At 37.7% G+C, this 18,146-nt stretch overlaps 1 protein-coding gene across 1 annotated transcript in view; it reads right to left on the bottom strand.

Moving 5' to 3' along the window:
• The window catches only part of ZFAND3 (zinc finger, AN1-type domain 3), a 232,361-nt gene that overhangs the window by 58,515 nt on the left and 155,700 nt on the right, over positions 1-18,146 (bottom strand). Inside the window, exon 3 of the mRNA XM_012658137.1 lies at positions 5,994-6,059. Within this exon, the coding sequence (XP_012513591.1) occupies positions 5,994-6,059 (66 nt within the window). The remainder of the gene's footprint in view (positions 1-5,993; positions 6,060-18,146) is intronic.

Raw genomic sequence — 18,146 nt, 5'->3', positions numbered from 1 at the left:
AAAACTCCACAGAGCAGAGGAAGATTGTGAAGTCCTCCTCAGAAGAGCCACCTACAGCATGTAATATTGACCAATATTGTTTGTAGTCACTAAACTCTCTAGGATTAAATGTATTGGTTAATATGGTTCTGTGGATACTGACTCTACCAAGAGATAAAACATACAATTGTAGGTATTTCTAAGATTTATAGGACCACCTCTGATTTAAAACCAACACCCTTTAGCTTCTGAATCAATTTAAAAGATCTTATATAAATTTCTCGGTAACACAACAGCAAGGAAACATTTCCCTTTAACTGGCTTCTGAATACTGATGTGAAAGTGTTCAGCACATCAATCTTCTTTAACTCCCAGGTGAAAGGCTGCTTCTTCTCTTCTCTTTGCAAAAACAAACAATAATATTACAAGCAGACTGCCCAAAAGAAGTGAGTCGGGAAAAGGTTTTGGGGGGAAAAAGAGAAATAATCAATACAAGGCCGTTCTAGTTCAGGTTATGTTCATCACACTGAAAGGAAAGTAAGTGACTGAAAAGGATAAACATGGAAGGGAGGGAAGAAGGAAAGAGAGAGGGAGGGAAGAAAGGAAAGAGGGAGGGAGGAAGGGAGGGAGGGAGGGAGGAAGGAAGGAAGGAAGGAAGGAAGGAAGGAAGGAAACATAACAGGCAAGGGATATACAGTAAAACTGAATTAACATGCTTATTATGGGGTGGAAAGATGACACTTCTTGGAAAAACTGCCTTGATGTTTAATGGGACAGTTTCTATTACCATCCGCTTCAATCTCAGGCAATCCACAGCTCCCTTATGCCATGAATGGCTATTTTATTTGCTACTCTACTAACTATAATCTACATACAGCATTTTTTTAACCATCATTTTTCAAGTCTATCAGAGAGAATATTATCTACTCAACATATTTGCTGGAAGAAGAGTAAAAGTGAATATTGATACAGTAGAGCAAAAGTCTGCTGACAATCTTGTCAAGTCTGTAAACTTGTCTATGAATTTTTTATTTTAATTTCAGAAATAAAAGGACTATAAAATGAAAGGCAAAATGAAGCCTTTAAGAGTGGGCAACTAGGCCAGGCACAGTGGCTAATGCCTATAATCCCAGCACTTTGGGAGGTCAAGGTGAGAAGACTGCTTGAAGCTGCAAGTTTGAGACCAGCCTGAGCAATATAGTAAGACTCTGTCTCTTAAAAAAAATTTTTTTTTAAATAGCCAGGCATGGTGATGCATGCCTGTAGTCCCAGCTACTCAGAAGGCTGAGGCAGGAGGATGCTTCATTCTAGGAGTTTGAAGCTGCAGTGAGGTATGATCATGCCACTGTATTCCAGCCTGGGTGACAGAGTGAGACTCTGTCTCAAAAAAAAAAAAAAAAGAAAAAAAATAAAAGAAAAGAGGGCAACTAACTAGGGAGGAAGCAATACTCTTTTTTTCATATGCTAAAAAGTCTATCCCTTGATCTTTCCAACCTAAAAGCCAACAGGTAGTCAATGCCATACTCTGATGGTGCCAACCCACACCGCAAAAGAGGAGCAGAGTTCTTGGGCTAGTCACTTTCAAGGATCCTGTTGCAGAGACTATTTATACAAGTAAACTTACGACTAGTCATGGTTCTATCTGTCCATTACAGCTTAAATTTTAAGGTTTATTAAGGCAAACTGTAATAAAAAATATAAAATAACTTTTGCTATAACTTTGCAAGTCTTATTTTAAAATGTCATATAGCATGTCTTTAAATAAGAAATCCTAATAAAAGGGAACAAACTTCCCTCTTTTCCCACAAGGCACTTTAAACATAATAACTTCATGAAGATAGCCACCTAAATATCCAAATATCTTCCAAATAAAATTACCTAAAGGAGATAACCACAGCTCAGACTACAATGTTTTAGCTTAAGGTATAACTTGATGGTTAGAAAGATGAAGGACAAAAGGGAATCTTCTGGTGGTTTGTTGCCAAGGAAAGCAAACTCTTTTCTTCACAATATACTTGTTCTTGGCAGAAATATTGTGAGAATTAACAAGGGAACATGTGGAAAACATTCTGAGCTCTTTGAAGAAATGTAAACTCTGTCTAGTAATCCGAAGGTGTGATATGCTTTAACTCTCACATTCTAACCAAAAGCAACCTGGGACTTGGCAGTACTTTCGACTCTGTTGATTGTGGAAATCTCCCAGCTCTAAAAGATAGCAGGGGTAGCATGGAGTGGGGACAACCACATACCCTGCACTTGATTTTTTTCTGCTTAAATATCAAAATGATCATGTTGCTGCTATTTTTTTCTATCTAAAGATTACACTGAGTTTAAGTGTTAATAGTTCTATGTGGCTAAAAGCCAGCGTCTAAAGAAAAGTCTTTCCCATCTAGCTCACAAGACAAACTGGCCTTTCATTTGCTACTACAGCTACTCTTTGCAATCTGCTTCCTAGACTCCAAGTTATCCCAAAGAAATTTCTTAAAAAGAGTTCCCTCTCTCATTTTATTATGCAGACCAAACCACTCTACACTGCTATCCACCTCTAAATTATGATAATACCCTTTACTTGATCAAAACAGTAGTCACTTGAAATATAAATGGAAATCAATTAAACGACCTCTCAGGTGTTTACTTACTAAACCACATAATAATGGGTCTAATGCTAATCTTTAGATCTAATTTTCAAAGAACTAAAAAAAAAAATTGACCTGTTTACTGAAGAAGAGGTCACTATCATTTTTTCACTCTATACTCCTATCTGAAATATGTGGTCATATACCTATAATATGTATATATTTGTGTGTGTATGCTATATATAAACTATGTGTGCACTAAAATGTATGTTATAAAATGAATTTACAAAATAGAAGTTTTAAAAAGGCTGAGATAAAGAACTTTTGCTATTTTCTTCCCTTACCTCACAAACTGTACATTGTGTGCTCTTCACTAGAGACCACTGACTTAAAGAACAACTTTATTGTAGCCTAAGTATTCTTTTTCTAACATATATAATCATTAAGCTCAAGGCTGTTTCAGGTCCAACCTTGTATGGACAGATCGGCTGGGAGGGGGTCAGTGGGATCTCACTTAGGGTCTCACCCTATGGCTCCTAAGAAATAGCACCACTGTAAGGTAATTATTTACTGACCATTTATGCCTAAAGGCCTGTGCCAGATCTGTCTGGTAGATCTCTGGGAGAGCCCCTCATGGTAGAAGCACCACAGAGCACGTGTCAGAGGCAAGAATCCTACTCTTGAAGAACCTAAAGACTACAAGGAACATCTGGCAATATAACAATAACAATTAGTGATTTCAAAGAAAAATTACCAGAATCCCCACCATGGGCAACCTGCTGACTGCAGGACAGAGAGAAAGTCGAGGGACAAAGATAGTTAACCTGTGGTTCTCAAAGTAAATCACTTAATTTACCTCTCAAAACAGGAAGTTCTGTTCTCTATTACAGTCAGGGCCAGTATTCAAGTCTGAGGCAGTCTGGCCAGTCTGAGAGGGTACAGAACAGGCTTCTTGAAAAGAAGGACAGCAGGCTGAACTTGATGACCTTTAACGTCCATGCTGAGAAATGTCAACTTTCCTTCAGGCTTTTTAGGAGATGGCCTGCATATTGCATTAATTTCCTTCCAAGCCAGAAATTCTCAATCTTATTCTAGTTAAAAGGTATGTATTCACCTAAATGAAGGCCTAGAAATGTGTCACTGAGAGCTCAATGCTTCTCTTATCATTTCACTCACGAAGATCTAAAAATATGACCTTCAGTTCCCACCATAATACTGACATGCAACAGAGAATGTGATTAAAATAAAATTAATTAGTAAAACTGGCTATGGCAAAGAATGCTAGTACTTCTACTTTATTCTTCCTTCCACCTAAAATACCTATTGATGTGTTTATCAACACCATGTAACTGGTATGCCACTTTAAAACACAAAATCTTTAATAAGATTATAATAGCAGCCACCAATAATTGAAGGTGTACAATGTGCACTTATGTATATTATTTCTTTTCTTACATCAAACCTTTGAGATAGACTTATCACCTCATTTTATAAAGGAAGAGCAAGTTTTGAGATGTCAACTTAATATACTTAAAATCACAATTTGTAAGTAGCTAAGCTAGAATCTGAAACCAGATCCGGCTCTAGAACTTGCATTTTAAAACTACTTCACTATATGCTATATTTCTAAATTTGTGTTTAATTTTTTCCATATTTCATTCAATGATATATTTTTCCACTGTCTGGTTAGGAGAAGAAATAATTACACTACAATTTGAAAAGCAGTAACAAGATGTAGTGAAAAAACAACACAGGCCTTTGCATCTGAAAGATACGTGTCCAAATCCTGGCTCCATTACTTACTAGCAATATTACCTCTGGAAATGTACTTAACTTTCTGAGTGCCCTTTTTCATCTATAAAAGAGGAATGATGATAACTATCTTGCAAAACTGTTCTGAAGATTAAGTGTGCACATATACTGAATGGTATCTGGCAATGCAGTGAGCATGCAATAAATGCCACTGTTATTTTTAGATACACAAAATAGTATAGGATCCGAGAGAAGGAAACGGATCTACCTAGAAGATGGACACAAGTACATGATATTCAGGACAGGTTTCTGCTAGTTTCAGTGTCTAAGCTGAGCACACAAGTTTCGTTTCCAAACCTCTCAGGACGATCCACCGTGTTCAAGGTTCACTCCTTGACTGCTACCTGAACAAGCTGGTAATGCTAACAGTAAACTCTGCTCTGAGGGCCAAGACTGGAAGGAAAGAAGACAGACTAAAGTATACTGTTCATTTGAGGTTTTGGATCTCAAATCAAAGGGCTCTCAATGTTTTCAAGCTTCTGGCTAGAGGGGGCAGACAGCTGGCTCTCCGGCTGCCCACTGGCTAATCAGGACAATCTGTCACTCCAGGCATAGCTCTCTTCTACCTCAATCAAGAAGTCCACTCTACCTGGTGGAGCTTGGGGATTGGGCACAGCAGGGATAAGAGCCTGCCAGGACTATTTCACACACCCCTGCCTCAAAGCTGGTCATTTGGAAGAGAAGAGTAAAATTAAGTTCTATAGAGTTCAGTGCCTGAATGTTACTCTGAAACTCTGCAAAGACAGGCCTGTTTGAGGTTTAACATGAAACTATCAGCATTTAAAGGAGCTGAGGTTTCAGTGTGAATTTGTACATGGAAATAGCTTGTGCTATTTCTCTTGGGGAATTATAAGGACATTTTAAGTTATGAAAAATACTGACTGTGACCTTTAGAAAAACAATAATTATTTTGACTCTTCCAAATATAATCCTTGAGATATTTTAAACTGCAGGAAGCACTATTTAAAAAGGCAAATATTGTTTAAAATAAATTAAGCTATAGGCTAAGGGAACAATGGTCATTTTGACTGCTCTTTGGATAGCTACAAGATTCATGACTTCATGTTTAATACAAATGTCACGGATGCACAAAGATGTTTTTGGGATTCTATGCATCTGAAAAGAATAATTTCAGCTTTAAGATGAACGAAAGAAAATAATTTTTCAAAACTACTAGGATACTATAATAGTCAACTTAAAACACTGATTTTTCTATATTAACACTTCTTTCACCCTCCAGCCTCCATTATTCAAACAAAGTTTTTTTTTAGTAGGTCTGAGACTTAGGCAAATTAGCCATATGCTACAAACTGGGCAATGATCTGCATTTTCTGTATGTTTCATGTCTTAGTAACATTCTTCAGATGTTAGGAAGTAGGTAAATTTTGATATCCACCTTCCTGCATCCAGTGCCAGCACTACCTCAGTCAATCTGACCCCCTCAAGAATACCACTCTGATCTCTGCTCACACTCCACTCCCAATACTAAGCACATAATATATCACTTCCCAATTGAGGGAAGAAATTAGAATACCCCAATTTAGAAGCACGTCAATTTAGAACCAGTTGTTAATTTCCGTGAAGAATTCAGATCAGGATGAATTCACATAAGAATGATGTACTTACCTGTACCACAGGATCTTTTGGTTGGTGTGACTAACGAGACATGAGCTGTGTCTGTGCATGGCCCACCTAGAAACAGAAAGGCAGGCACGTCAGTCAGAACACATATCCACTACATGCCCACAGTTGCTCTTGAATCAAGAGAAACCTAAAAAGTAAAGGATCATGCTGCAGATATACAGGAGGAGGAGTAGGAAAGATGGTAGAGGCAACGGTGGGTTAATTCTAAGGACCTAATTTTAGTTCAGCAATTTACTCTACAGTGCTCCACAGTCTTTCTACATTCTAACATGCTTTTCATAAAAAATAGTCAAGTCTTACAAAATGTTAACAAGTTAAAAAATAAAAATTTAATTAGAATTCAGATCTGGTTAGAATAAATTATCTTTAAGTTTGGGAAGATGAGTTCTTCCACAGAGCAATAAGGAGTTGGTTCCTAACCTCTTAGATTGGTCTCAGTGGTCACCCTACCTCTGAATTTATTTAAAAACTAGCCTTGTTTGAAGGGGGAAACTCCATAAGAAACAAGAAACTGCTTAGCAGGAGAAACAAAGACCATTTTAATGTATAAGGAAAGCATTACTGATCAAGGAAGAATATCTAGTTTTATTATAACAAGTATTATATGAAGAGGGCCTTTACAGAATCTTGGTGGGCCCAGAGATCTGATGCACAGGCATAATTCAAGAGTTTGCAAGAGATGTAATTAGTCAGTCTTCAGAATTAGGATACTATTCTAATTCTGAATAGTATTAGAATACTAATACTAAGTTGATACTGATACGTACATAACCCCACATCTCCCAGTGACATGTCCTACCTTCTGAATTAAGAAGTTACTATACAAACATGAAGGCCAGTGGTTCTCGATATCCCTGGTAGGGGCAGTGGTGAAGATCATAAAGGAATAGACACACAGGCAAATGTTACATATTTATTTTGAAAAGGCTCCCCAGGTGATCATGACCAGCAGAAGGGAAACATGGTTACTTGGCATAGTTCAGCAGTCTCCCACCTTTTTGGCACCAGGGACCAGTTTCAGGGAAGACAATTTTTCCAAGGCCAGTGGGGGGTGAGGGGAGGATGGTCTGGGGATGATTCAAGCGCATATTTATTGTGCAGTCAAACCTCTTGACTTATGATAATCTGAATTTGCAGCTGCTCCCCAGCACCAGCACCACCGCCTCAGCTCCACCTCAGATCATCAGGCATTAGATTCTCATAAGGAGCGCACAACCTAGATCCCTCATATGTGCAGTTTACAGCAGGGCTCGAGCTCCTATGAGAATCTAATGCTGCTGCTGATCTGACGGGAGGCGGAGCTCAGGTGGTTATGGGAGAGTTGGGGAGCAGCTGTAAATACAGACGAAGCTTCACTGGCTCACCGGCTCACCGGCTGTTCACCTCCTGCTGTGTTGGCTGGCTCCTAACAAGGCAGACTGTACTGGTCTGCAGCCTGGGGGCTGAGGACTGCAGTTGTGTATTACCTATTACAAGATTTCATATCATTGAAGTTACTCACTGAAAAGCAAGAAAAGATGAAAAAGCTCTGAGATCTGTCCCTAGAGTTTATGCCACTGAGATTCACAGGTTTAGAAACTTGGAGATCCCACCAAAGAATTTCACCATTAGCCCACTCTTTCTTTTACCAAGGCCATAATGGCAGCAGCCCTTGAGGAGACACAAAGGGGAAATTTTAAAAGGGAAGAAAAACCAAGTAAGTACACATTGTTAACGTCAAAGAACGCCTAGCAAATACCTACTATATGTTACCACAGGTTAGTCTCACAGTCAGGGAGCTTATAATCTTTATAGGAAGACAACATTTATGCACATAAATAAATACAATACATTACAGCAATCAATAGCTGGACGGAAAGTGGTCGGTCAAGTGCCAAAGAAAATCAAACAGGCAATAAATGCTAGATGTAATCAGGAAGAAGGAGGTTCACCATCGGCCTGCATTACATGGAAATCCAAGAATTTGAAAATGAGGCAAGAATAAATTGGAGAATTTTGAAAGTCAGATCACAGAACAGGGTATTTTAATAGAAAAATTTTCTATAAATGTCACACTCACCAGAGAATGCTTCACTTACTGAAATTCTAGACGTTCAAACGGGCAACTGCGACATGAAAACAGGCAACACAAAGAGACAAGGAGCTACAGGCAAACCTAACACAGACTCCACAATCTCAAGAATCCTCTGGGTTTTTATAGCTCCATAAAATACTGTAGCTTCTGCTTCCATTTAAAGTTTTTCATTTGTTTGTTTTCATTAACTGAAGCATTCTTATTTCTTGAAAAATATTAAATATAGGCTTTCATAGAAGACTCAGTTTAACTCTGGCAATTACTCCCTACTTGCCGAGTAATCTTAGATGAGTGATCCTCAGTTTCTTTAACAAAAAAATAGGAATAGCAAAATTGCCAATAAGCCAGACACTTATGATAAATCATCTATACAAAACGCTTCATAAACTATAAAGCTTTATATTACTCATCATTATTACTTTCTCTTCCACCAGATTTTTTTTTCTTTTCTTTTTCCTGTGCCTGCATGAGTCAGAATCTTCCACCAGATTTTATGCTCCCAGGGATCAAGAATCACATTGTTATCTACCCTTGAGTCATGGCTATCTGGACAATGGGTGCTTAATAATGCTCATCATGACCACTGCAAGTGTTTAATTTTACCAGAAGAGTAATGTACATTTTTAAAGAACATTTTTGGCCGGGTGCAGTGGCTCACGCCTGTAATCCTAGCACTCTGAGAGGCTGAGGCAGGAGGATCGTTTGAGCTCAGGAGTTCGAGACCAGCCTGAGCAAGAGCGAGACCCCGTCTCTACTAAAAATAGAAAAAATTAGCAAGTCAACTAAAAATAGAAATAAAAAATTAGCCGGGCATGGTCGTGCATGCCTGTAGCGCCAGCTACTCAGGAGGCTGAGGCAGGAGGATCGCTTGAGCCCAGGAGTTTGAGGTTGCAGTGAGCTAGGGTGACGCCAAGGCACTCGCTCTAGCCTGGGCAACAAAAGCGAGACTCTGTCTCAATCAATCAATCAATCAATAAAAGAACTTTTTTTTATGAGGTATAATATAAAGAGAATGAAATATAAAGTACAACATAAGAGAATGAAGTTCATTGGTCTTAAATGTATATCCTATGGGATTTTATATATACTTGTGTAATGACCATCAGATCAAATATTAGAATATTTCCAATATCCATAAAGTTCTTGGAATCACTTTAAAAATATAGACTCTGGAAATTTTGATGCAGTAGGTTGGGGTGGGCACAGGAGGAGATTTGTGTACATTTCTAAACCAGCTGAGCACAATGTAAATATTAACAGCCCAATTGGTTCCAATTTCTGATTACATTTTCTTATTCCCTAGCATAATAACTATCTGGCCAGGATCATTGAGTTCCTACAACACAGTGAGCTGCACAGAGTATGAGAGTCAATAATGGCTTACCTACCAGAGTACTTTTTTTTAAAGGACAAAATAACTCATCCAGTAAAATTATAAGAGAAGGGAGAAATCATCAAATCAAAATCCCTAAAGAAATTTGGCCAAGACTCATGAATTGACAACCCATATTTACAAATGTCCTGAATGATTATCAAATAAGAGAATATTTACCTCATCTTTAGGTTGAGAGTTTATTATTTTAAAAACTTCTAGTGAATTTCTGTAGGTTTTGGCAAATACGCAAATAACTTTAAGGCTACCTAGCATATCTCAACATGCATCATCATGAAAGCGTTCTCCAGAGAGCTTGTTAAACTAACAACCCAATCCAATGTATTCACTACATTAAAGTACAAAGAGAACCATAGTTGAGCCAAGACAAATTGACAGCAAGAGTAACTGGCAGTGATAATACACCCCAGCTCTGATAATTGGGCAATATTATAAACAGAGAGCTTTGAATTAAGTTTGCTCTGGCAGGCTGTAACCTATATAACACTTTAAAATCTAGAACAGAAGCATATGAGCACCACACATATACTCCACACTAAGTGTGCTGTCATCTAAAACTCCCATACTCTCACATAAAAGGAGCAGCCACAAGAGATTATGGTATCTACCCTTAACAATTACAGATAATTTCAAATCAACTCTATTAAAATGAATGCAGGAAATAAGGGCCACACAATGGAAACCTCTTTAGGCTTCTGTCCACAAAAATAAAAATATGCCATGTGGTTTCAATAAACAAAATAGTTTTGAGAGATGATGGTAAGGATTAAGGTCAGGGCATCTGCTACACCAAAGGAACAGAGTTGCTTTTCTTTTCTGGACTTTCTAGTGCCTGTGAGAGGGGTTGGCACATGTCCCAATAAATCACTGTAAACTCTCCTCCCATTTTTGGCCTTTCTTCTTTCCAAGCAGCAGGGCAGACAGAGCTAGTAACTGAAAAGCAAGGTAAGGAAAGCTCTTCATGATTGTGGGTTCCGTAGGTGAACGGAGAGGGTGTGTGTGTTGCGTGGGACTGAGGTTGGGAAAATAAACATATTTCTAAACACAGAACAATTCAAACCATTACCTTGTAGTCTGTATCAGTGTCAAACAAGTTTAGAAAAATAAGTTTTGGGTTTTTTAACTGTTTAAAAAATCATAAAGTTCTTTGTTTAATATGACAGGGTCTCTGGAGATTCTAAACCAGATGATATTAAGCCTAACCAACCTGAAGTAGCTTTTAGCCAGTCATCATGAGTGCTTCTTGCTTTCTTTTGCTAAAGCAAAATAAATAACTGATTTTTTTCCAAGTTTCTTCATTATCTAGAGATATTTAATAACAGACTAGCATTTTGCATTTGATATTACATTCAGAGAACTTTTTCCTTAAAAAATGTCAAGTTTCAACAATTTAAAGTTTGGAATTTGCAAGCAAATAATGCTTTTGATAGCTTGGGGTTTGTGACCAGAGAAGAATGAATATCCTACCTTTTCTTCTAGGGATGTTTCCATTCTTCTATTAAAGATATAATACATAATGCAGCACTATGGATTGCATTTGCAATTCCATATGAAAGCTATGAAATGATATTCTTCAGCTGTATTTTCAACAAGTAGAAATCTTTACAACATTTGCAACAGGGCAGTGGATTTTCCTGGGGAAACAGTACTGATTTCAGCCCTGTAAAGCTGAAGATATGGGTCAAATCTGCATACTCACTTCACAGTAACCTGCAAAAACAGGACTAAATAAAGGTATTCCATTAACTATCAACACTCACATTTCAAAGTGAAGTAGCAGAATTCTTAAAATTTTTCAGCCTTCTAAAGAGTTACTGAGCATGCCAAAAAAAACCCGAGCTACCTACTCATGTAGTAGTCAATCCCATAGGCTAGCTGAAGACTGTGATTCAAAAAGGAAAGCAGAGAACACTGGTTTAGAGGATGGCTGCATTTAGCCTAGCAATCCTTTTAAACACTCAAAATCAAAGGCTGAGTAAATACAGAAAAAATTTCTCCTTAACCTTGAAATAGAGATCAATGATCTACTCTAAAAGGTTTTGTTAAAATAGCTGTGATGACTGGTTATTTTTGGCTCCTGGTTCCACCAGCCCTCACTGGCTGCAGTTAAACCATGTGCTTAAAGCCTGTCAATTAGAAAAAATGGACTGTCAAGGAGTCGGTCAGCTAAAAATTGCCAGAAGCTCAATAATCAAACAAATATTCTACTATCAGCCCTTTCATGGTAACTGCAAAACATTAATACATAAAAATAGCCATTCCTTTTGCAGATTTATAACACTTCAATTTTCTTGCTTAATTAACATGACATTTACATAACAGTATCTAATTAATTACCAAGGAAAGGCACTATGGGCTAATTAGAAATGCATCATCCTTTCTTAACCAGTTTGTCAATTCCACTCTATCATAATCTGTACACTGTTTACCTTTGCAGCATCTCACCTTTCCAGGTTCACAGTTCTAAAGGTGATTTTGGACAACAAATTCAAGAGCTACAATTCTCTCCTCTCTATAAAGATTCAGAATATCTTATCAAGCATTTCTTGATGAGGCTTCTCATAAATACACCAAAAAAACAAGAAACAAAACAATGCAATGGATATAGTGAAATAAACTACACCGTTTCCTGATATACCCATGTTAAGAATGTAAAATTATCTTCTAAAAACTTCAAATAATCTATATTTCTTCAGCAGTAAGATATTCCTTCTTTACAAACCTTCAATACACACGTGGAGATTTAAAATAGAAAAGAATTGATGGTAATAAATGAGTATCGGGTACAGATCAGAATGCACAAGAAAATGTCATCTCTTCAGAAAAGAAAACCCATCCTCCAGCCTCACCCTAAACCAAAAAGTCATGATGTATTTTAATCAGAAAGGGGCATACCTAACCTGTACACATAACTGAATTTGAAAAGCACCATCCATTGAAAACAAGGATACATGGAGTTATAATTAGTGGGAATAAAAGTTTACAGGAAATCTTCAGCACAGATAATAGCTCTCCCATTTCTCAAAATGAAACTTCCAAATTAAACCATTTATGAAGCTTGTTAGAGGATCTAAGTGTTAATCTCTCAAGTTAAAAATTTTAATCCTAACTCAGTGCGTGATCTTTCGTATCATTTAGATCTAAATTACAGATTTATGAGAAAGGGATTTTCAAAATGGGTCAGAAATGGCTATTGGTAGCTTTTCTATTTTGTTCATAAGAGCGCCTCAAAATTTCACAGCACTCTACTAATTCCCTTAAATAATTACAGGCATGCCTCGGAGATATTGCAGGTTTGGTTCCAGATCACCCCAGTAAAGGGAATATTTCAACAAAGTACAAGTCACATGAATTGTCTGGTTTCCCAGTGCATATAAAAGTTATGTTTACGCTATACTGTAGTTTAAATATGCAATAGCATTATGTCTACAGAATATACATTCCTTTAATTTTATATTTTATTGCTAAAAAATGCTAATGATCATCTGAGCCTTCAGTGAGTTCTAATCTTTTTGCTCGTGGAGAGTCTTGCCTTAATGTTGATGGCTGCTAACTGATCAGGGTGGCGGTTGCTAAAGGCTGGGGTGGCTCTGGCAGTTTCTTAAAATAAGACAATAAGGAAGTCTACAACATCGACTGACTCTTCCTTTCACAAAAAATTTCTCTGTAGCATGTGATGCTGTTTGATAGCATTTTACCCCTAGTAGAATTTCTTTCAAAATTGGAGTCAATGCTCTAAAAACCCACTGCTGCTACATCAACTAACTTTACAGAATATTTTAAACCCTTTGTTGTCATTTCAACATGTCCACAAGCATCTTCACCAGGAGTGAAGAAAAGCATCTCAATAAACTACTTTCTTTGCTCACCCATCAGAAGCAACTCCTAGGCTGGGTGCCACGGCTCACGCCTGTAATCCTACCACTTTGGGAGGCTGGGGCAGGAGGGCTGCTTGAGGCCAAGAGTTCAAGACCGGCCTGGGCAATAGTAAGACCTTATTTTCCCAAAAAATAAAAATTAGCCAGGCATGGTGGTGCACACTTGTAGTCCCATCTATTCAGGAGGCTGAGGCAGGAAGACTGCTTGAGCCCAGGAGTTTGAGATTGCAATGAGCTATGATGACGCCACTGCACTCTATCTAGCCCAGGCAACAGAGCCAAACCTTGTCTCTTAAAAAAAACAAAGCAACTCCTCATCTGTACAAGTTTTATCATGCGATAGCAGCAATTCAGTCACATTTTTAGGGTCTACTTGTAACTCTAGTTCTCTTCCTATTTCTACCATATCTGCAGTTATCGAAGTCTTAAATCACTCAAAGTCTTCCATGAGGGTTAGAATGAACTTATTCCAAACTTCTGCTAATGCCGATATTTTGAGCTCTTCCCATGAATCACAAATGTTCTTAATGGCATCTAGAATGATGTACCCTTTCCAGAAGATTTTGCATTCACTTTGCCCAGATCCACCACAAGAATCACTATCTATGGCAGCTATAGGCTTATGAAATATATTTCTTAAATAGTAAGACTTGAAAGTCGAAATTAGTTCTTGATCCATGGGCTGCAGAATGGATGTGTTAGCAGGCTCGAAAACAACATTCATCTCCTTGTACATCTCCATCGGAGGCTCTTGGGTGATGGGGTGCACTGTCAATGAGTAGTAATATTTTGAAAGGAATTTTTTTTTCTCAGCAGTAGGTTTCAACAGTGGGCTTAAAGGCTGGGTGCAGTGGCTCACACCTGTAATCCTATCATTCTAAGAAGCCAAGGTGAGAGGATCGCTTGAGGTCAGGAATTCGAGACCAGCCTGAGCAAGATCGAGACCCCGTCTCTACCAAAAAATAGAACAAAATTAGCCAGACATGGCGGTGCATGCCTCTAGTCCCAGCTACTGGGGAGACTGAGGCAGAAGGATCACTTGAGCTCAGGAGTTTAAAGTTGCTGTGAGCTATGATGCCGTCACTGCATTCTACTGGGGCGACAGAGTAAGACTCTATCTCAGAACAAACAAATAAAAACGACAACAAAAAGCCCAAAAAACCAAAACAGTGGGCTTAAAATATTTAGTAAACCATGCTGTAAACAGATGTGCTGTCATTTAGGCTTTGTCGTCCATTTATAGAGCACGGGCAGAGTAGATTTAATGTAATTCTTACAGCCCTAAGATTTTTAAAATGACAAATGAGCACTGGCTTCAACTTAAAGTTACCCGCTGCATTAGTACATAAAAAGAGAGTCAGTGTGTCCTTTGAAGCTTTCAAGCCAGGCACTGACTTCTCCGTAGCTATGAAAGTTCTAGATGGCATCTCCTTCCAATATAAGGCTGTTTTGTCTACCTTGAAAATCTGTTTAGTGCACCCACCTTCATCAGTGATCTTAGCCACATATTCTGGATAACTTGCTGCAGCTTCTACGTCAGCATTTGCTGCTTCACCTCACACTTTTATGTTTTGGAGATGGCTTCTTTCCTTAAACCTCATTAACCAACCTCTGCTTCCTTCAAACTTTTCCTCTGTGGCTTCCTTATCTCTCTCAGCCTTCACAGAACAGAAGACAGTTAGGGCCTTGCTCTGGATTAGGCTTTGGCTTAAGGGAATGTTATAGCTGTTCGACCTTCTATCTAGACCACTCAAACTTTCTCCCTAACAGCAAAAAGGACACATTTGTATGTTCACTGGAATAGCACATTTAGTTTCCTCCAAGAACTTTTCCTTTACATTCACAACTTGGCTGTTTTGTAAAAGAGGTCTAGCTTTTGGTATATCCTTGCTTTCGACATGCCTTCCTCATTAAGAGCTTAAACATTTCTAGCTTTTAATTTAAAGTGAGAAACATGTGACTCTTCCTTTCACTTGAACACTTAGAGGACATTATAGGATTATTGATTGGCCTAATTTAAATAATGTTGTGTCTCAGGGAACGTGGAAGCCCCAGGAGAGGGAGAGAGATGGGGGAATGGCTGGTCAGTGGAGCAGTCAGAACACATACAGCATTTATTGATTAAGTTCACTGTCTTATATGGGTGTAGTTTGTGACATCCCAAAATAATGACAACAGTAATATCAAAGATCACTAATCACAAATCACCATAACAGATATAATAATAATGAAAAAGTTTGAAATACTGCAAGAATTACCAAGATGTGGCACAGAGACATCAAGTAAACACATGCTACTGGAAAAATGGTGCCAACAGACTGCTCAATGCAGGGTTGCCACAAATCTTCAATTTCTAAAAAATGTAACATATGTAAAGTATGATGAAGTGGAATTCAATAGAATGAAGTATGTCCATACAGTGCTGGGCAGCTCTGCAAATATGGAGTGTACGTGAGCATGCAGGGGTTTGCTTATCATTAGCCTACTGGCTCCATAGAAATAAAATTGAAATTCTCCCACACCACCTTCCCCATGGAACAACACTAAGAGCAAACTGAAGTCAGGAATGCTCTCCATTTGCCCAGTACTGATGGACTCTAAATTTAGAGGAGTAGAGGTGGACATCCCAGCGGGGGCCAGGGGATGTGTTTTGGAAGGAATGCTGTCTCCTGACCCGGCAATACAATTAATGGAATAAACCTCAAGGCAGAGGCAGTTTTATTCACCTTGGTAACCTAGCACAGTAGGTGTTGAAAATGTGTTTTGCACCACTAAATGAAAATGATCCAGGCCAAAAGCAGTTAGTGAATACACCCAGCTATTCAGAAATGAAATTATTAATAAATGCAATTGATTTTCATCATATTTACATGTAGATCTAGCATAGCAGTTCTTAAACTTTTTGGTCTTGGGGCCTTTTTACACTTAAAAATTATTGACAACACTAAAGAACTTTTGTATATGTGTGCTGTGTTATATCTATTGATATTTACCCTATATGAAATTAAAGCTGACAGAATTTTTAAATGTTTTCATTTAAAATTTATGAAATTACATATCAACATAAAAACATATTCTTTTATGAGAAATGACTATAACTAAAAAAAATAGAGTGACCTGGATTATTAGGAAAACACCTGAATCTTCATATCTGCATCTACGTTTAATCTGTTGCATGTGTTGACTACACACACATGAAGAAAACTTGCTCTTACACAGATATGTAGTTCAAAAAGATAAGGCCTCATGAATTCCCTTAATGGGTCTTGGGAACCTCTATAGGTCCTTAGACAGCACTTTGAGAATCATTGGTATAGAAGAAAACAGTGAACCTAAAGGTTAATGTAATTTCCAATTTCCCCACATTACTTACATGCCAATTGCTTACTGTAGTCTTGCAGAGACCAATTGATGCACTAAGTGTAAATAACAGGAAAAGGTTTGCCTATTATTAACAAAATGTTAATATTTAAGTAAATAAAGGCAAGGGATAGTGGAATAAACTCTATAGTCGTAATTTCAAACCGAGATATTCCATTTCTGCTACTTATGTAGGAAGAATAAAAACATGTTTTATGGAATTCAAGGGTTTCTGGGCAAGCCATTAAATTCATTCAATTTCAGTTTTTCAGACATAATCTCTCACCTAGAACGCTTATGACCAAAACAGAGTTTCCCATATATTAAGATGCTAACGAACATTCACCATGAATACTTAAAATGTGATAAAGCCAAATAGCAATTAACAATAAAATTCTAAGACATCACCATTTTGGGGATCAAAAACAGAACCCTTTTTTAAGAGATTAAAATATGACCTGGCTAATAAAATCAGTTCTAATTTTAGACACTACTTTGTTTCTCTCTTGTGACAAAGCATATTTAATATGGATATGAAATCAGAGGCTGTCACCTTTTCAATTTAGGCTTCAGTTTTGACTATTTTCAGGCTTAACTAAGGCCCAACTCAGACTTCTACATTTGCATTTTACCATCAACACAAGCATGATTCTCATAACAGCATTAACGAAGACACCATTCGGCACTGGAAGCACCTCTCTTTTCTTTATGCATAGTTCAGTTAGCTCCTGGCCTGCACCTGCAACTGACAGAACGCTGCAGTGCTTTCCTTAGAAAAGGAAGTGACTTGTACATGTTCTTCATAAGAGGCTTCAGAAAAAAATGAAAAAAGACATCTATTTAGGCCATAGGTACTGCTCCACAGACTTGTAAAAAGAACTTGGAACACAGGTGCCCTTCCTCCTTGACTCTTTGCTAAGCCTCTCCTCCCAGAGTTAGCTGTATCATAGCTGGAAAGTGTTCAGAGTGACACTAAATGGAAGGTATCTTAGTCCAATCTTGTTTTACACACAGAAGTGAACACTGTCAGGTCTCACCAATAGGACCTCTCTTTGCAACTAATAGTTGAAAATGTAACAATCTGAATTATGTAGTGAAGGGGTTATACTTGTATTTCAGAATTTTTAAAATTCCTTAATACAGTGCAATCCTATTGCTTTTAATAAATCTAAGGAATCATCCTTTAAATGCATCAAAAAGTGAAATGATTTAAAACTAACAAGAGGCCATGAATATAAAATATAAAGTTATACAGTCATTCTTTTGGCACTGCCAGTTCCGAATTTTCAGAGAAGTTCACAAACACAATTAAAATATATTCATGTAAGGTTAAAATGATTACTTCTAAAACATTCAAATCGATGCCCCATTATGATTTTTTTCAGCCAAATATTTTTGTCATAAATAAAGCTTTGACTTAGTTTAAAATC

The sequence above is a fragment of the Propithecus coquereli genome, unplaced genomic scaffold (assembly GCF_000956105.1).
Source record: "Propithecus coquereli isolate 6110/MARCELLA unplaced genomic scaffold, Pcoq_1.0 Scaffold574, whole genome shotgun sequence".
Classification (NCBI taxonomy): Eukaryota; Metazoa; Chordata; class Mammalia; order Primates; family Indriidae; genus Propithecus; species Propithecus coquereli.
The sequence above is the reverse complement of the archived record's forward strand: the minus strand, read 5'-3'. Positions and strand labels throughout refer to the sequence as shown.